Source organism: Heterodontus francisci, chromosome 25 (genome assembly GCF_036365525.1).
Source record: "Heterodontus francisci isolate sHetFra1 chromosome 25, sHetFra1.hap1, whole genome shotgun sequence".
NCBI classification, from domain to species: domain Eukaryota; kingdom Metazoa; phylum Chordata; class Chondrichthyes; order Heterodontiformes; family Heterodontidae; genus Heterodontus; species Heterodontus francisci.
In genome coordinates, this window is record NC_090395.1 from 25,640,012 (window position 1) to 25,660,458 (window position 20,447).

Consider the following 20,447-nt stretch of genomic DNA (forward strand, 5'->3'; position numbering starts at 1 on the left):
TTGGCAGGAAAAAAGACAGAGGCGCAAGGGGAGAGTCAACTGTGTAACAGACCCGACAAACAAATTTTTCTGCAGCACCTGTGGAAGAGCCTGTCACTCTAGAATTGGTCTTAATAGCCACTCCAGGCACTGCTCCACACACCACTGACTACCTCCAGGTGCTTACCCATTGTCTCTCGAGATAAGGAGGCCAAAGAAGAAACTGTATATACTTGTTAGCTATTAATAAACAGGTTTGATATCTTCAACAAACTGCACTCCATACATCTCATGTATGTTGCATCAGACAACATAAAAAAACTCATTACAATATATACTGGTAAAATTTTAAAATAGAGGATCGAAAAGATTTGGGATGCAGATATATAAATCTTTAAAAGTTTATAGCATTGAGATAACCACGAGGCCCTCGATTTGATAAAATTGGACAGACAGCGCAAAAGCAAAGATGGAAAGCTAAATTGAGGCAAATCATTTGTTCGATCACATTTACAATATTGTGTCCAGCTTTGGGTGCTTTACACTCGGAAGGATGCCAAGGACATGGAGACCATTCAGAAGCTGATATGATACCATAGATGAGAGATTTTAGTTGTGAGGAGGAACTGGGGTTCTTCATTAAAAAGAATGTTAAAATGAGATCTAATAGAGATGTTCAGAACTATGATAGGTTTTGCTAATGTAAATCAGGAAAAATTCCGAAGGTGTGGGTCAGTAACCAGCGAATATAAATCTAAGATCACCGAATGAACAAAAGGAGTGATTAGTGTGTCTTTCTGTGTTTCTCTCTTCACAGATGCTACCTGACATCCTGAGTATTTACCAGCATTGTCTGTTTTTATTTAAAATTTCCAGTATTTTGCTTTTGTTTGAGGACCTTATGCTTCTGACCAGCCAAGCACTCTAACTGCTCAATAAACTGCTGTGAACTGCACCCCCACCCGCCCCAAACTCCTTTTAAACTGTCCTTGAAACAGCTCTGATCACAGGGTTTCAATTTGAATTAAGCAGTGGATTTCACTTGTCAAGATTTACTTGGATTGGGAATCTGTATCCCACTTAAACCAATAATGTACATTGAAGTTTGAATTAAGCAATGACTTTTCAACATCTCTTCAACGAGAGATCTACTTTGCAATGTTCTCATTGGAATTTACAGGCGATTTGAATAAAGGAGCTTTGAATGAAGGGTAATAAGGTAAACAACAAGGTATTTTTTTTGGCTTGTAACAGCACGCATGAAGACCTGGCAAACACTGAATGATGGGCGGGGTAATGCTGGTGAGCAGTAGGACCCGGGAGACGCCGAGTAATCACTTCCTCGCCCCTGCTATTATGCAGGATGACGTACAGCAAGGGCTGGAAGAGGAAGTGACGAATGTTGCTGTGGAACCGGAATTCATCAGGGACAGGTGAATATGTCAAGCATTTGAAAAGTATTGAATAAGGAGCCGGAAAGCTCGGGGAGAGAGTGAGTTGCAGCGACTTGATCAGGTAATGAGAACAATTAAAGGGGATTAAAACACAGCAGCTGCCTGAGAGGCACTGGACTGAACTGTAGATGAAGTGACAAGTTAGGAGTTTGTTGCAGAGCAAAAGCCTGGATTGAGCTGGACGGTGGGTGGGGATTGGAATGGGCTGGAGGGAGGGTGGGAGGGAATTGGAATGGGCTGGAGAGAGGGAGGGTGGGGATTGGAATGGGCTGGAGGGAGGGTGGGAGGGAATTGGAATGGGCTGGAGAGAGGGAGGGTGGGAATTGGAATGGGCTGGAGGGAGGGAGGGTGGGAATTGGAATGGGCTGGAGAGAGGGAGGGTGGGAATTGGAATGGGCTGGAGGGAGAGTGGGTGGGAATTGGAATGGGCTGGAGGGAGGGAGGGTGGGAATTGGAATGGGCTGGAGAGAGGGAGGGTGGGAATTGGAATGGGCTGGAGAGAGGGAGGGTGGGAATTGGAATGGGCTGGAGGGAGGGAGGGTGGGAATTGGAATGGGCTGGAGGGAGGGAGGGTGGGAATTGGAATGGGCTGGAGGGAGAGTGGGTGGGAATTGGAATGGGCTGGAGGGAGAGTGGGTGGGAATTGGAATGGGCTGGAGAGAGGGAGGGTGGGAATTGGAATGGGCTGGAGAGAGGGAGGGTGGGAATTGGAATGGGCTGGAGAGAGGGAGGGTGGGGATTGGAATGGGCTGGAGGGAGGGAGGGTGGGAATTGGAATGGGCTGGAGGGAGGGAGGGTGGGAATTGGAATGGGCTGGAGGGAGGGAGGGTGGGGATTGGAATGGGCTGGAGAGGGAGGGAGGGTAGGGTATCGGAATGGGCTGGAGAGGGAGGGAGGGAGGGTGGGTATCGGAATGGGCTGGAGAGGGAGGGAGGGAGGGTGGGTATCGGAATGGGCTGGAGAGGGAGGGAGGGAGGGTGGGTATCGGAATGGGCTGGAGAGGGAGGGAGGGAGGGTGGGTATCGGAATGGGCTGGAGAGGGAGGGAGGGAGGGTGGGTATCGGAATGGGCTGGAGAGGGAGGGAGGGAGGGTGGGTATCGGAATGGGCTGGAGAGGGAGGGAGGGAGGGTGGGTATCGGAATGGGCTGGAGAGGGAGGGAGGGAGGGTGGGTATCGGAATGGGCTGGAGAGGGAGGGAGGGAGGGTGGGTATCGGAATGGGCTGGAGAGGGAGGGAGGGAGGGTGGGTATCGGAATGGGCTGGAGAGGGAGGGAGGGAGGGTGGGTATCGGAATGGGCTGGAGAGGGAGGGAGGGAGGGTGGGTATCGGAATGGGCTGGAGAGGGAGGGAGGGAGGGAGGGTGGGTATCGGAATGGGCTGGAGAGGGAGGGAGGGAGGGTGGGTATCGGAATGGGCTGGAGAGGGAGGGAGGGAGGGTGGGTGGGTATCGGAATGGGCTGGAGAGGGAGGGAGGGAGGGTGGGTATCGGAATGGGCTGGGGAGGGAGGGAGGGTGGGTATCGGAATGGGCTGGGGAGGGAGGGAGGGTGGGTATCGGAATGGGCTGGAGAGGGAGGGAGGGTGGGTATCGGAATGGGCTGGAGAGGGAGGGAGGGAGGGTGGGTATCGGAATGGGCTGGAGAGGGAGGGAGGGAGGGTGGGTATCGGAATGGGCTGGGGAGGGAGGGTGGGTATCGGAATGGGCTGGAGAGGGAGGGAGGGAGGGTATCGGAATGGGCTGGAGAGGGAGGGAGGGTGGGTATCGGAATGGGCTGGAGAGGGAGGGAGGGTGGGTATCGGAATGGGCTGGAGAGGGAGGGAGGGTGGGTATCGGAATGGGCTGGGGAGGGAGGGAGGGTGGGTATCGGAATGGGCTGGAGGGTGGGTGGGAGGGAGGGTGGGTATCGGAATGGGCTGGAGAGGGAGGGAGGGAGGGTATCGGAATGGGCTGGAGAGGGAGGGAGGGAGGGTGGGTATCGGAATGGGCTGGGGAGGGAGGGAGGGTGGGTATCGGAATGGGCTGGGGAGGGAGGGAGGGTGGGTATCGGAATGGGCTGGAGAGGGAGGGAGGGTGGGTATCGGAATGGGCTGGAGAGGGAGGGAGGGAGGGTGGGTATCGGAATGGGCTGGAGAGGGAGGGAGGGAGGGTGGGTATCGGAATGGGCTGGGGAGGGAGGGTGGGTATCGGAATGGGCTGGAGAGGGAGGGAGGGAGGGTATCGGAATGGGCTGGAGAGGGAGGGAGGGTGGGTATCGGAATGGGCTGGAGAGGGAGGGAGGGTGGGTATCGGAATGGGCTGGGGAGGGAGGGAGGGTGGGTATCGGAATGGGCTGGAGGGTGGGTGGGAGGGAATCGGAATGGGTTGGAGGGAGGGAGGGTGGGAATTGGAATGGGTTGCAGGGAGGGAGGGTGGATGGGAATGTGTTGCAGGGAGGGAGGATTGGAATGGGAATGGGCTGGAGGGAGGATTGGAATGGGAATGGGCGGGGATTGGAATGGGCTGGAGGGAGAATGGGAATGGGCGGGTATTGGAATGGGCTGGAGGGAGGGCGGGTGGGGATTGGAATGGGAATGGGCTGGAGGGAGGGCGGGGAATGGGCTGGAGGGAGGGCGGGTGGGGATTGGAATGGGAATGGGCTGGAGGGAGGGCGGGTGGGGATTGGAATGGGAATGGGCTGGAGGGAGGGCGGGTGGGGATTGGAATGGGAATGGGCTGGAGGGAGGGTGTGTGTGTGGGGATTGGAATGGGAATGGGCTGGAGGGCGGGGATTGGAATGGGAATGGGCTGGAGGGAGGGTGTGTGTGTGGGGATTGGAATGGGAATGGGCTGGAGGGTGGGTGGGGATTGGAATGGGTTGGAGAGTGGGTGGGGATTGGAATGGGAATGGGCTGGAGGGTGGGTGGGGATTAGAATGGGTTGGAGAGTGGGTGGGGATTGGAATGGGAATGGGCTGGAGGGAGGGAAGGTGGGGATTGGAATGGTGGGAGTGGGGAGGGAGGGGATTGGAATGGGCTGGAGGGAGGGTGGGTGGGGATTGGAATGATGGGAATGGGAGGGAGGGTGGGGATTGGAATGGGCTGGAGGGAGGGTGGGTGGGGATGGGAATGGGCGGGAGGGAGGGTGGGGATTGGAATGGGAATGGGCGGGAGGGAGGGTGGGTGGGGATTGGAATTATGGGAATGGGAGGGAGGGTGGGGATTGGAATCGGAATGGGCTGGAGGGAGGGAGGGTGGGGATTGGAATGGGAATGGGCTGGAGGGTGGGTGGGATTGGAATGGGAATGGAGGGAGGGTGGGGTTTGGAATGGGCTGGAGGGAGGGTGGGTGTTTGGAATGGGAATGAGCTGGAGGGAGGGTGGGGAATGGGCTGGAGGGTGGGTGGGGTTTGGAATGGGAATGGGAGGGAGGGTGGGGATTGAAATGGGAATGGGAGGGAGGGTGGGTGGGATTGGAATGGGAATGGAGGGAGGGTGGGTGGAGTTTGGAATGGGAATGGAGGGAGGGTGGGAATTGGAATGGGCTGGAGGGAGGGTGGGAATTGGAATGGGTTGCAGGGAGGGAGGGTGGGGATGGGAATGGGTTGCAGGGAGGGTGGGGATGGGAATGGGTTGCAGGGAGGGAGGGTGGGGATGGGAATGGGCTGCAGGGAGGGAGGATTGGAATGGGCTGGAGGAGGGTGGGCGGGGATTGGAATGGGAATGGGCTGGAGGGAGGGTGGGTGGGGATTGGAATGGGAATTGGCTGGAGGGAGGGAGGGTGGGTGGGGATTGGAATGGGAATGGGCTGGAGGGAGGGTGGGCGGGTGGGGATTGGAATGGGCTGGCGGGAGGGCGGGTGGGGATTGGAATGGGAATGGGCTGGAGGGAGGGGATTGGAATGGGAATGGGCTGGAGGGAGGGTGGGCGGGTGGGGATTGGAATGGGAATGGGAGGGAGGGTGGGGATTGGTATGGGAATGGGAGGGAGGGTGGGTGGGGATTGGTATGGGAATGGGCTGGAGGGTGGGTGAGGATTGGAATGGGCTGGAGGGTGGGTGGGGATTGGAATGGGAATGGGCTGGAGGGAGGGAAGGTGGGGATTGGAATGATGGGAATGGGCGGGAGGGTGGGGATTGGAATGGGCTGGAGGGAGGGTGGGTGGGGATTGCATAGATGGGAATGGGCGGAGTGGAGAGGAAATGGAGGGAGGGTGGGTAGGTGGGGATTGGAATGGGAGTGGGCTGGAGGGAGGGTGGGGTTTGGCATGGGAATGGGCTGGAGTGGGTGGGAATGGGCATGGGCTGGAGGATGGGGGGGTATTGGAATGGGCATGGGGTGGGCTGGAGGGTGGGGGGATTGAAATGAGCATAGGCTGGAAGGAGAGATTGAAATGGGAATGGGCTGGAGGGTGGGAGGAGGGATTGGAATGGGCTGAAGCGTGGGAGGGGGGATTGGAATGGGCTGGAGGGGGGATTAGAATGGGAATGGGCAGGAGGGTGGGAGGGAGGGTGGGGATTGGTATGGGAAAGGGAGGGAGGGTGGGGATTGGTATGGGATTGGGCTGAAGGGTGGGTGGGGGGGGGTTTGGAATGGGCTGGAGGGAGGGTGGGTGGGGATTGAAATGGGCTGGAGGGAGGGTGGGTGGTGTTTGGCATGGGAATGGGCTGGAGGGAGGGTGGGTGGGGATTGGAATGGGAATGGGCTGGAGGGAGGGTGGGTGGGAATGGGAGGGAGGGTGGGGATTGGTATGGGAATGGAGGGAGGGTGGGGATTGGCATGGGAATGGGCTGGAGGGTGGGTGAGATTGGAATGGGAATGGATGGAGGGTGGGTGGGGATTGGAATGGGAATGGATGGAGGGTGGGTGGGGATTGGAATGGGCGGGAGGGTGGGTGGTGTTTGGAATGGGCTGGAGGGAGGGTGGGTGGTGTTTGGAATGGGAATGGGCTGGAGGGAGGGTGGGTGGGGATTGGAATGGGAATGGGCTGGAGGGAGGGTGGGTGGGGATTGGCATGGGCTGGGCTGGAGGATGGGGGGGATTGGAATGGGCATGGGCTGGAGTATTGGGGGGGATTGGCATGGGCTGGGCTGGAGGATGGGGGGATTGGAATGGGCTGGAGGGTGGGGGGATTGGAATGGGCTGAAGCGTGGGAGGGGGGATTGGAATGGGAATGGGCAGGAGGGTGGGAATGGAATTGGAATGGGCATTGGCTGTGCTGGAGGGTGGGGGGGATTGGAATGGGCATGGGGTGTGCTGGAGGGTGGGGGGTATTGGAATGGGCATGGGGTGTGCTGGAGGGTGGGGGGATTGGAATGGGAATGGGCTGGAGGGTGGGAGGGGGGATTGGAATGGGAATGGGCTGGAGGGGGGATGGGAATGGGGAAGGGGGGATATGAGTGGAGTGGGCTGGAGGGTGAGGGGATTGGAATTGGAGTGGGCTGGAAGGGGGCTGGAGAGTGGGAGTGGGGGCTGGAGAGTGGGGGCTGGAGGGGGGAATGGGAGTGGGGGCTGGAGGGGGGAATGGGAGTGGGGGCTGGAGGGGGGAATGGGAGTGGGCTGGAGGGTGGGATGGGGGATGGGAATGGACTGAGCTTGATGGGGGGATTTGGAATGGACTGAACCGGTTGGTGGGTGGGATTGGAATGGGAATGGGCTGAGCTGGCGGTTGGATGGAATTGGAATGGGAATGGACTGAGCCGGAAGGTGGGGGGGGATCGGAATTGGAATGGGTGTGGGCTGAGCCGGAGGGTGGGGTGATTGGAATGGGTGGAGCCGGAGGGGGACTGGAATTGAGATGGGCTGAGCCGGAGGGGGGGGGGACTGGAATTGAAATGGGCTGAGCCGGAGGGGAGGTGGGGATTGGAATTGTAATGGGCTGAGCCGGAGGGTGGGGGTATTGGAATTGGAATGGGCTGAGCCGGAGGGTGGGCGGGGGGGGAGGATTAGAATGGGAATGGGCTGAGCCGGAGGGTGGGGGGGATTGGAATTGGAATGGGCATGGGCTGACCCGGAGGGTGGGGGGGATTGGACTGGGAATGGGCTAAACCGGAGGTTGGGGGAATGGGAATGGGTTGAGCTGGAGGGGGTTGGAATGGGGGACAGAATTTAACCTTCTAAATGTGGACATCGTAGCAGGAGCGGGGTGGAATGAAAAATGACATGGTCATGACTTTGACTCAGGACCGCCTCCCAATGGCATGATGCTTGAGTGCCATTTTACATGCAAACAGACAGCAAGCAAGATGGGAACTCTGCTCACCATCCAATAAAAGCCTTCTAAGCTAACTGGAAATCCCATTACCTTCCATTTTATATGCCCCTCAGCATTTTACGGGACGTGCATGTGCACTGGTCAGATGAGGCATCGGAGCCTTAGCAGCTTTAAATCGGCGGCAACAAGACAGCTGATATAGGGGCTTGTAGGACTCAGGCTAGTGAAGTTGAGGCTTGAAGTTAAAGGGGAGTGAAAGTTGAAGGGCAGAAACCATTGGCTCGCTAAGGCCCACATGAGCAAGTGGACCTCCTGGCAGGGTCACCTTGGAAGATTTTTTAAGAGGAGGTTGGGATTGCGTGTCCTCTCAGCAGTCACTGGAAAATGCCCCATCATATATACAGCACGCAGGTGCCATGGGCATCGTTCATTCCGGAGGAGGCTCCTCCAGAGGAGGAGATCCTGAGGAGGGAAAGGTGGGCAGGCAGCCAAGGTCAACAGAGAACTGCAACCTCGTGATGGGGCAGGGGCCACAGAATGGACTAGATGCAAAGAACTGCAAGGAGATGAGGCGACCCAGTAGGCAGGATGTACCGACAGCGGACATTCTTCCTTGTGATGTCGGAGTGTCAATGGCTTCGACTGCGCCTGTTGCCAGGGGCTGTTGCATCTCTGTGTGACATGATGGTGGCGGAGATCAGGTCAATTGCGTGGGAGACCATCTAGTGCTGGTGGCTCTCATGGTCACAGTCGCCCTTCATTTCTACACCGCTGGCTCATTCCAAGCTGCCACTGGAGACGTGCAGCATTTCCCAATCAGCTGCTCATCACTGCATCAAGGAGGGCCAACCAGGACTGCGCACATCCCCTCAGCCCCTGGTCTGCTGGATTTGGCTGTCTCAGAATTCCCAATCTCAATGGAGGAGACCACATTCAGCATTGTGGCCTGGATGGACTCCTCCATTGTCCGAGCTAGGGCACACATACCCTCTGGAATCTCCGCCAGATCTTCACGCAATTCACACTGCACTTCCAACATTTGCCGCATAACGGACGACTCCAGAGGCTCGTCATTGGCTTGAGGCTCAGCATGGGCCTGGTCTCCCACAGTCCTCAGTGTCAGAGGCCTCAGCTGTCACAGTCTCCAACAGCTGGTCCAGCACTTATGCAGTGCTGGTACCAGGTCATGACCCCGAATCTTTACATGTGCTTTGGCCCACTGAGGTGACTGTATCTGAGCTAGTGGAGGGTGCAGGGCAAGGATGTGTCGCTGTACCGTGAGTCCCTTCCTCAGGCGTGGACAGACACTCCCTGGGGATGTTGTCTGGCCATTGTTGTAATTCACCTGCGGGAGAAAACAAAGATCAGGCCCACGCGACACTCCAGATGGAAGCACGTGTAGTTAACTGCAGCTCGGCCACATGTCTGTAACGTGGAACACGCGACCATCTCTCGTGCTCGCATCCTCCCCCCCCCACCCCCCCTCCTATGGAGGACATGTAGCGAGTCATTGCTGAACTGTGGGGCCACCCGGGTTCGTGTTTCTGCCATGGCAACAAATGGGCTACACAGGCTTCAAGGTCTTCTGGTGGGATGCTTTGTTTCAGATGAGGTGCCCAGGTGGTCGCTGGCAAATGAAGGGATAGTCTAGTAGACTAGAGGGTCATTTTCACTGATTAGTGTTCAAAGGTGTTTGACATTCATGTGCAGAACTATACAGTCATGACATGTCAACTCTCCGATCCATTGAGAGTGCTGGCAGCCCAAAAACAGGCCACTAGCAGCTTCTTCCGGGCCGTGTCCCACCCCTGCTGCCACTGACCCTGTACCTTTGCACTCTCAATTTGGCTAGCTGGATGCTAATTGGCTGGTTGTCACGGGAGGGAATTTGCAACCTGCTTCATTTCCGGGCCTGCGATCCTGCCACGTTGCGTTAAATTCCAGCCGGAATTGGGAATGGACTGGTCATTGTGTCGGGGAATGGTGAATAGCAAAATGCTGCTGTTTGTAACTGAGTGCAATTTTTAATTCTGGCCCAAAAGTAGACTTTGGTTATCGAAGAGGAACCACTTGCATCCTTTAATATGCACGTATATTTACATCATTATGCAGTTTGCTATTTATTAGTATCAAATGGAATAAATTAAAGGTTTGTGACAACCAAAAGGTTATGCAACCCACCCCCCACCCTGCAGGTTTGTCTTTATCTCACATCCTCAGCTCTTTGCTAAGTCTTCATGCTTAAACACTTTTTTTTCCCTCAGATTAGAGGGCGGGCATGTGTTTCTTACTTTTTCCTATTCCAAGTTTGGTATAAAGACACAGTTCCTTTTTATAAATATTTAAACTGTTCTTTTTAATTATACAATGTTGACAGAGTAAACTAGCAAGAAATATAAAAACAGTTTCTACAAGTATGTAAAAAGGAAGAGAGTGACTATAAATTTAGGTCCCTTGGAGGATGAGACTGGGGCATTAATAATGGGAAACAAGGAAATGATAGACTGAACAAATATTCTGTATCAGTCTTCACTGTAGAAGACATTAAAAGCATCTCAATAATGGTAGAAAATCAGGGAGCAAAATTGAGGGAGGAACTTAAAATAGTCAGTATCACAAGAGAAAATGTACTAGGCCAACTAATGGGACTAAAGGCTGACAAGGTCCCTGATGGCCTGCATTCTAGAGTTTTAAAAAAAGTTGCTGCAGAGATAGTTGGTTGTAATCTTCCAAAATTCTTTTAGATTCTTTAGATTCCCAGTGGATTGGAAAACCAAAAATGTAACACCTCTGTTCAAGAAAAGAGAGAGACAGAAAGCCGGAAACTATCGGCCAGTTAGCCCAACATCTGTTATTGGGGAAAATGCTGGAATCCATCAGTAAGGAAACAGTAGCAAGGCATTTAGAAATTCATAATGCAATCATGCAGAGTCAACATGGTTTTATGAAAGGAAAATAATATTTTGATAAATTTATTAGTCCTTTGAGGATGTAATGAGCAGGGTATATAAAGGGAAACCAGTAGGTGTAGTGTTATTTGGATTTCTAAAAGGCATTCGATAAGGTGTCGCATAAAAGGTTACTATACAAGATAAGAGCTCATGGTGTTGGGGGTAATCTGTTAACACGGGTAGAGGATTGGCTAACAGGAAACAGAGTTGGGATAAATGGGTCATTTTCAGGTTGGCAAACTGTAACTAGTGGAGTGTCACAGGGATCAGTGCTGGGGTCTTAACTATTTATGATCTATATTAATGAAGGGACCAGGGTATTGCAGCCACATTTGTTGATACGAAGATAGGTGAGAAAGCAAGTTGTGAGGAGGGGGACAGGCTGCAAATGGATATAGATAGGTTAAGTGAGTGGGCAAAAATTTGGCAGTTGGAGTATAATGTGGGAAAACGTGAGGTTACCCACTTTGGTAGGAAGAATAGAAAAGCAAAATATTATCTAAATGGAGAGAGATTACAGAACGCTGCAGTACAGAGGGATCTGGGTGTCCTCAAACATGAAACACAAAAGGTTAGCATGTAGGTACCGGAAGTAATAGGGAAGACGAATGGAATGTTAGCTTTATTGCAAGGGGGATGGGATAAAAAAGTAGAGAAGTCTTACTACAACCATAAAGGACATGGGGGAGCCACAACTAGAGGACTGCGTACAGTTTTGTTCTCCTTATTTAAGGAGGAATATACTTGTGTTTAAGGCAGTTCAGAGAAGGTTCACTAGGTTGATTCCTGTGATGAAGGGGTTGCCTTATGAGGAAAGGTTGGGCCTATACTCATTAGAGTTTAGAAGAATTAGAGATGATCTTATTGAAACATAAGATTCTAAGGAGGTTTGACATAGTAGATGCTGAAAGCATGTTTCCCCTCATAAAATCTAGCTTGTCACCCATTTACGATGGAGATGAGGAACAATTTCTTCTCTGAGGGCTGTGAATCTTTGGAATTCTCTACCCCAGAGAACAGTGGAGGTTGAGTCGTTAAGTATATTCAAGGCTGAAATAGACAGATTTTTAAACTATAGGGTAGTCGAGGGTTGTAAAGAACAGTCAGGAAAGTAGAGTTGAGGCCAAGGTCCGATCAGCCATGATCTTATTTGAATAGTGGAACAGGCTGAAGGGATCATATGGCCTACTCCTCCTATTTCTTATGTTATGTTCTTACAGTCTCTTAGCTTCAGAGATCCCAATTTAAGTGTGTGTCGCCTGGGAATGCTTCTAGCAGGAAGTGGTGTTGGATGGTTGATTGTTATTATAATAACCATTTTATCCAAGCTGTCAGTATAGTAAATGCAGTGGTCAATTTAGATCTGAGCCAAGAGATAGAAAGGTCTCCAGTTCAGTTTCTGATCTGTGAGTGGTCTGATCTGATCTGGAGTGACAGGAGCATTGTTATTCTTCTCTATACTCTTGGGCTAGAGATGGGGAAAGTCAGTCAGGATTCCTAATCCTGGCCACTATTGAGTGACTCCTGTTGTACAGAGGAAGTATATTCATGTTAACTAGCATCAGACTTGGCTGTGATGCTGTCACTTATGAAAAATGAACACTTGGGTTTGGATTTAGAAGGCCTCCCAGCTCGGAGTTGACTGCTTCAGGCAAGGAGGGGGGAAAATGGAGTGGAAAAAAAACTTAGAGCAGAAACTTCTAATGAATTCTCAGTGAGGGAAATAAAAAAAACAGACTAGACCAGCAGATTCTGTAACCCAGCTGTTATACTAGACCCCCACCTGCCACGGATGAGGCATGTTAATTTCACCATATGGACATTAAATTTCAAACTGTAGCTGAAGTGAAGAAAGGACTTGTTTAAAAAATCACCAGGCCCTTGGCTGGAAAAACATTTTTGCATACCAACAGCCAGTGCTTGGAAGGACAAAGGAGCTATTCCCTGTTATAATTTAACCCATAATGGACTTTTGAGCACCAGGTATTGTGTGTCAGAAGAGACATTCCGGGGTCGGCTAAGACCAGAGAATCCACAAACAGATGTAGCCAGACCAGCTAGCCACATGACTTAACCTGCTTGGCAACCTGGGTTTTTCTGAATTGTACAAACAGTTTGAACTCAGTGTATGTTTGCTCCTGGATTGAAAAGACCTCTCCTGGCTGGCTCGCCACGGCCTCTCCTGTCTGCTTCCATCTCTTTCTCATGGAACTCCAAATCCACTGAAGGCACATGAACCCCAAGAGGAAAAAAGTGTCCTACAGCGAACAACGTTCAAGAAGAATACTGGGCCCCAACGAAAAGCAAGATCTACCCACAATCAAGTACTCTACAGTGAGCTTGAAAATCCGTAACAAAAACCCTCTTCAGAGATTGCCTCAAACATTTCCGCTTTATTTCGTCTCTTTTCTGTCTCTATCTGCATGTGCGTATACATGCTGGCGTGGGCGAGTTGTGTATCCGTAGGCATTAACCAAATTAGAGGTTAAATTTAATAAATTTCAACCTTTCTTCTTTAAACCTAAGAAAACTTGTTTGTGCTGGTTTCTTTGCCTTATAATTGGAAAGCAGTAAACAATGATTCACTAAGGAAGAGCTAAAAACACGGTGTGTTTAAAATTGAAACCTGTTACGGTAAGACCAGGTGAAGGCTGAATTGGAACCTTAGACCCCTTTCTCACCTGATCGTAACATCAGCTCTCTGTCAATCCTAAACCCAACAGTTTATTCTATTTCCATTCCCCAGTGATGACGTGCACTATAGAGAAGGTGTTGGCTGATGCAAAGGTCTTGGTGGAGCGACTGAAGGATCATGACAACGCAGCTGAATCTCTAATCGAACAGACAACAACACTCAACAGACGGGTGGAGAATATGAAGGAAGTTGGGACAGGAATCCCAGACAGGGTAAGTATAAGACCAGCTGGCAAATAAATCTTAAACTCTAACTTGTACTGTTTCTCCCATTGAGTGGCTGCCGTGTTCCATACACCTATGCTGCCCTGTGCCACTTCTTCGCACAGTTTGTATAACTTTCTCTGTGTAACAGTGCGCTTCTGTCCTCATCTTTACATCTTTCGAGGGCCTCTCCCCATTCTACAGCCCCTCCACCCTCCATTGCTCTGACTACAGTCTCTTATGCATTTTGAAAAATTAATTCTTGGGATGTGGATGTAATTTATTACCCATCCCAAGTTGTCTTTGAAGGTGTTAGTGGGCTACCTTCTTAAGCTTTGCAGTCTATATGGTGAAGGTGCTTCCACAATACTGTGGATGTCACTCCTCCACCCCACAATTGGCAGCAGAGCCTTCAGTCACCTGAATCTTACTCTCTGGAATTTCCTCCTGCATTTCCCTCGCTCGCTCTCTTTCTGCAGTTGTGCCTCTGTTCAGTCACCTGTGTTATAAACAGGTAGGTTTTTTTTTTACGAACCAATTTCTCTTGTCTTTTCAACAACCTGTCCGTAAGCAGATTGTGATTGAATTTTCCTCAGTTGAATCCTGACTTGTAAAGGACCACAACAACACTGTTAAAGTTAAAACAAAGTAGGTTTTATTAACATACGCTCTTAGGAGGGGGTTAACATCGCAACGCATGCTCACAAATCTAAAAGGGAAGGTAAAGGCATCAAAAGGGCAAGGACATTTAATTTACCAAATAGAAAATAGCTTAACTGCAAACTAACAGGGGTTTCAATTGAAACTAGAGTCTGTTTTTTTTTTTAATTAACAAAGTCCAAAACTGGAGTTAACCGACTGGAAATATCGAGTTGGGGTAGGAGTAATTGGAAACCTTTTCTTCTTGCACTTTGAGGTAAGCTGAGGCAGCATAATTTCTGATGTCACTCTTTTTGACAGAGAAAACTGGGAGAGAGCAGATTTTCTTAGTTTTGCAGACTGAGGCTTCTTGCAGGAAGGCCTCAGAGAAGTGAGATGCAGCTTAAAGGCAGTTGTTTTTGAATGAGCTGTTCCCTCAACTGATACTGTTTCAAATCCAGGCAGGCTAAAAGGGTGGCTTCTGAGTCATCTGACTGGACCCTTTCAAGTAGCTCTCCCACCTCCTGTTGAAGAGATCTCCCTCCTCCATTTTAACATGTGGAACACAGAAATAAAATAACTTAACATGCTGTGTATAATGGCAGTTGACAATAACACCCAAGTACATAAAAATACAAATTACAGTTGTCATCTGTTCATGACACCTATGTGATACTTTTCCCAAGGGACTTGCTGGATTCATTCATTCGGCAAGACCCTTTTGCTGGCCATTTATATTACAGCAGGGGGTGGGGTACTCTTGTGAGCTGCAATGAAACATACTAGTTCAGGATCCCCAGAGAATAGAGGAGGAGCATGGTGCAGGGAATTGGAGCAGCTAGGCATGGAGCTGCATGATGAAATATCTGTGTGCCAGGTAAAACCTACTTGTTAATTATTCCATGTGTCTGTCTGAATAAAAGAACCAGCATCATCTGCAGAAGTGTGTTCAATGAGCCATTAGTGAAGTGGATAATAGCAGCATCAGACTTGCAAGCTCAAAAGAATAGGGCAAAATGGTGACCGTTTGGACTGTAAATTGTGTTGTCATTTTGCTGTGCTCTATTTTCAGAACCAGGAAGATTTTGCTGAGCTGAAGAAGCTGGCCAGTCACAAACCACATGCTATCCTCTCTCAGGAGAACACACAGATCCAGGATCTGCAACAGGAAAATAAAGGTTTTTCTTTACTTGCTAATTAAGACTGCACAGTGCCAGCGTATGGTGAACTAGTGCTAGTTTTTTCAGTCCAGACACAATTGCAATCTGATAGTGATGGCTATTTTATAGTGTATCTCATGCTTATCAAAGGTGATGGATTTCTTGCTGGGCAAATTCAATTTCAATATATTGTTTTTCACATCGAGTGAAAGACATGCCTGGTTTAGAGCTCCCTCTACAGTAACCTCGCTAGTGCAGGCTTACAGGAACAGAATGAAATTGCAGCGCAATTTTCAACTGCACCGGTATAATTTCACTTTTTTCTGCCATTTTTGCTCAACCAAGAGTTTTACCTTTTACCTGTGGTTATTGAGATCTCTCTGGTGATTAAGTGGACAGTGTTCATGAGAGCAATTTCGCGTAGTCTGTGAGAAGAATAGAGTCTAAACTGCTAACATGTCACTCCTATTTTATAGCCTCTGAGTGGGATTGTCCAATTATTATCAATTCATTCCAAATTATGATGTTTCTTGGTGTGTGGTTGTATACAGGGTGCTGAGGAGAGGTGATCTGAAAAACCCTTTTTGAAAAGTCTTTTTATGCCCTTTGTCTAGGCTAGAATTAAACCCAAATTCCCAGCAACCATATACCATGAAATAAACATTGCTTATTTCTGGCAGTTTGAAAATGTCCAGCTGTCAAATAACTGAGTAAATGTTTAGGAGGAAGTGAGCGTCTTCATAACATTTCTTAGTTAAGAGTAGCATAAAACTCTGCAATTGGTGCATTCACTGAGCATGTATGCCTTTTGAATGTACTTGTCACTAATTTCTATGGAAGGCAGTCCTATTCAAAGATATATGGTAACATTTGTGTACTGTATAATTTTGTGCTGCACACTCTTCTCACCTTTTGTTTTACTCTCCTGGAGTCTGGTTACTGTGACTTCTCTTTAATCTTCAACAGTTAGTTGAAAAGTGGATGATTTTCCATACAGAGGTTGAAGCATTATATGGTGTAGTACTGAATATTCGGAACCAGGAGCACCCAGCTTTGAACTGTCGCAGGTCTGTGCATTGTTAGCTGATCTCGACCATAAGTGTTTTCACTGCTCTAAGGAGAAAAAAGTCAGCCATAGTTCCCACTCCTGGGTCACTGGATAGTTCTCCCTTCTAGAAGGTGCAGATATCTGGATGAAGGATGGCTCAAGCTTAGCTTGTTGGCCCCTGCTGGCACGTCATCATAGGTGCGGTATGGTAGTTGATGTAGTGGTCGAGGTGATTCAGGGGATATCGAGCAGTGGTTCCTGCTCCTGATCACAATCCAGTGACTTCTGGTGAAAACTGTGGGCAGAGGATCAGGTCACTTAACATTATCGAGCCTCGAGCATGGAAGAATTAAGTCTTTGGATGAGTTATCAAAGCCTGTGAAACTTCAACAGGAGTGGAGGGGGGATAGGACAGAAAATTAGCACAGAAGCTTATTATTTTAAACTGTTGAATGAAGATTGTGCAGTAACTCAGCTGGCTTTTGTAGAAATGTGTTGATCATTGGGAGCTCACTAGATAAGCAAGGCATTCACCTCAGTAATCATGTGAAATAGTCTGAAACCAGTTAGTACTGATCCATTCAGATTCAAATTAGATTTTTTTCTGAAAATGAGTAATCTGAGCCATGACTCGAGTGTAGCATGCTTGGGAGGAACAGGTAGTTTTGGACTAATGGTTCCCAGAGTTCTCCACCAATGGGATTCTCCTCACACCATGTCTGAGTCTGTCCTAAACTAATCGATAGGGATTGATCAACTCGATTATCGTTGCACGACTACCAGGATGGTGGAAAGTGAACTAGATACACGGTGGTCTTTTTTGCGGCCAGTAATTCTTACGAGGGTGGCATATCAAGGGCGGTTGGCTTCCTGTTTCATCCAATTCTGTATGGTAATAAGCATTTATTTTAATGAAAGTGATGTCCTACAGCAAGGTTTATCTTGAACATTTTTATTACTTGCATGGCCTGAGACTACTGTGGTTGTCTTTTAACTTGCTGGTGGCTTTTCTCATATCTCTCAGAGCTGTGGCTTTCCCTGGAAGAGCACCGCTATGCCTTAGAACTCATCATGAGTAAATACCGGAAGCAGATGTTACGACTTCTTGAATCAAAGAAGAAGCTGGATAGTACACCAATTAATAATTTACACCAGGAGCATTCCCAGGTAACAAGCTGTGTTCCTAACTTTTTATTCTAATTTTCAGGCTTAAAGCACTCCCAAATTGATCCTAGTTTAAACTAGGAGAATGTTTCTTTTAAGAGGCTCAACTTGCGAATTCATCTCAGTTTACACCTTAAGTTGAGAGGTGACCAACTTTGGAAAAGATTACATCAAAGATCCTAACCAAGCTGGCCCTCCTTATCTACCTTGTTACGTAATGTTCTGTGTTTTAAAATGCTTGATGTAAATTGCCCCCCCTAAACCTAAATGGTGTCTGTTGTATGGTTTCAGCAGTTTTTCGCAGCATTAAGTTTGACTTTAAAGTTTTTTTGCTTTCAGGCACTGAGATTATAAGGCATATTTCTGCTTTATATGATCTAAACTTATGTTTGTAAAGAAAGCTGCTGTTGTATGCTGTAGTTCTGTTTAACTAGGCTCTTTGTGGTGTGTAGTTGATTCACCACTCTAGTTTATTTCAAAGTACTGAATGCCAGTTTTGTTCAAGGACAAGAAGTTTACCAATTGAACTTCCTGTAATTTCTATTGAGGGAAGTTGAATAAAGTCTTCAACACAGCAGATGGTATAAAATATCGAATTAGGGCTCTCCTGGGTTGCTGTACAACACTTGCGTTATTTGACTAGGGAATTACAAAAGAACCTGAATAAGTTCTTGCCCAATGTCCACATGCACGCTGCATGCTCTGTGTAACAGGATTGGTGTCTGATTTTTCTCTCAAACCTCCACTCTAAGCTCAGGGTCTCTCAGGCCCAAAGCAGCATCCGACCACAATCCTTGCTAAGAATTGCAGTATTCCAGCTAGCGCTTTCAAATTCCTATCCTTTTGGGTTAAGATGTTACAGAACTAACGGTCATTGTGTAGACTAGATTCTGTACTTTGCTGGGTCCAGTGGACAGGGGTGATCATTGACATTATTGAAAATGCTGGTCTCTTTAATTAAACAGGACTCACCTCAGTGTTAATAGAGAGCAGGTGATGCTCATTATAGTTTTGTATTTAAGGGTTGGGTTTTTGCCCAGTTGGGGAGTTGCCTGTGGACAGAGTTAGTTCAGAAGGAAAGAATAGGAACTGATGTTTGGACTGAACTGTAAATTGCCAATAAAACAGTCATGGATCAGAGACTGTCATCGGCTTACTCATTTTGGTGACTGGACATCTGCCTGTTTAACATGTAGCAGAGGATTAACTTCAATCTCTTCAGGTGGGAATATAAAGAAAAACATAGTTTCTTTCTCGAACCAAAGCAAGGCTCCAGGTGGCTTTCCGGGTGAAATGGCTGAATCATGCTGCAGGCTCTCAAACAATGATTTCCCACTGGTCTTTTCGGAATTGGAACCATATGAACAATGGAAGAATGAAGTGGAAATGTGGACTCTGGTCACTTCGCTAACCAAGAGGAAGCAAGGTATGGCCTTGGCTTTGTCTTTACCAGGAGAAAGCAAGGTTAGAAATAAAGTATTTTCAGAACTGAACGTTGCTGATTTTAGATACTGAAGAGGGATTGCCAATTCTAATACAATTTATGGACAAGATCTACAAAAAAGATGATTTGTTGGAAGCCTGTGAAGCATGGTCGATTTTTGATAAATTTAAGAAGACAGACAATCAGTCGATGGATGAATATGTCATGGAATTTGATAGGTTATATAACAGACTAAAAAAATTCAGCCTAGAAATTGGAGTCTCTGCTTGCGTTCAAATTGTTAGATTGTGCACAGATCTCTCATATAGATAAACTTTTGGTTTTGACAGGGGTTCAATTCCATGGTACAGATTCTCTTTTTGAGCAAATGACTGCAGCCCTAAAGAAATTTTTAGGAAAACAATTGTTTCCAGCTATCTTCATGTCACAAATTGGAAATTCTGCAGTGATCCAGAGAATGGAGGACTCCATGATTACTGGCTCTCAAACTCGACGGGGGCCTATTCACGGGCACTTGTACAGAAAGAGTTGCTGAAAGACCTTTTGAAGTGGGTCGCACTTATGATAGATCTATGGATCAAAACAAGGCACGGTTGGGATATAACCAAAGGCGAATGAATCCCAGAGATGCGCGGGGAGTGGTTAATCAGTGTTTTGGTGTGAGTCTAAGTATCGCTATGCAAGGAATTATCCTAGAACCAGGAATCGAGTATTTGAAGTGACTCATGAGACGGATGGTTCTGCTGATGAATATGATGATGATGAACGAGCGTATTGGTGACCGAAAACTTGAGTTGGGCCATGAGCATTTTGGTTGCCAATTCATTCAATTGTTCAGTTCTGAAGAAGGATCACTGACCTGAAACGTTAACTCTGCTTCTCTCTCCACAGATGCTGCCAGACCTGCTGAGTATTTCCAGCATTTCTTGTTTTTATTTCAGATTTCCAGCATCTGCAGTATTTTGCTTTTATTTTAGTGCAATGTTAGATAGTGGCTGTATCTCAACAGTGTGTGGAGTTGATTGGCTGAACTGTTACTTGGAATCCCTTGACAAGGCAGATAGAAGTAAAGTTAGAGAATATGAAAGCGCTACTTGCTTTAGGTTTGGAGCTGATAGGTTAATGTCTTTAAAGAGAGTGGTCCTCCCGTGTGAAATAGCAGGAATGTGTCATTTCATCAGCACTGATGTGGTCCAGAGTGACATACCACTGTTGATGAGTAAATTGTCGATGAAAAAAGCGAAGATGAGATTAGCCCTGGAGAATGACAAAGTGTCTTCCGTAAAGCGATCAAGTTACAATTCACTGGATCAGGACATTATCGTATTCCGTTGAGGAAACCAAGTATTTCTCACCAAGAAGTTCAAGAAGTATTATTGCCGTCTGGAGACAAGAGTCTGGCTAACGAGGAGGATTATCTGGAAGTTGCACAAACAATTTGCCCATCCTTCATCGCAAAAGTTAAAGCTACTACTAAAGGATGCTGGAGTTGTGGATAAAGAATACGACTCCCTTGTTGAAC

The 20,447-nt window shown here is 48.5% G+C and overlaps 1 protein-coding gene across 1 annotated transcript in view; it reads left to right on the forward strand.

The window, feature by feature from the left end:
- The first annotated feature begins 1,374 nt into the window (after positions 1–1,374).
- Positions 1,375–20,447, forward strand: part of sike1 (suppressor of IKBKE 1) — a 34,479-nt gene continuing 15,406 nt past the window's right edge. The window contains exons 1-4 of the mRNA XM_068057001.1: positions 1,375–1,494; positions 13,319–13,479; positions 15,182–15,287; positions 17,342–17,484. Of these exons, the coding sequence (XP_067913102.1) occupies positions 13,321–13,479; positions 15,182–15,287; positions 17,342–17,484 (408 nt within the window). The 5' untranslated portion in view covers positions 1,375–1,494; positions 13,319–13,320. The remainder of the gene's footprint in view (positions 1,495–13,318; positions 13,480–15,181; positions 15,288–17,341; positions 17,485–20,447) is intronic.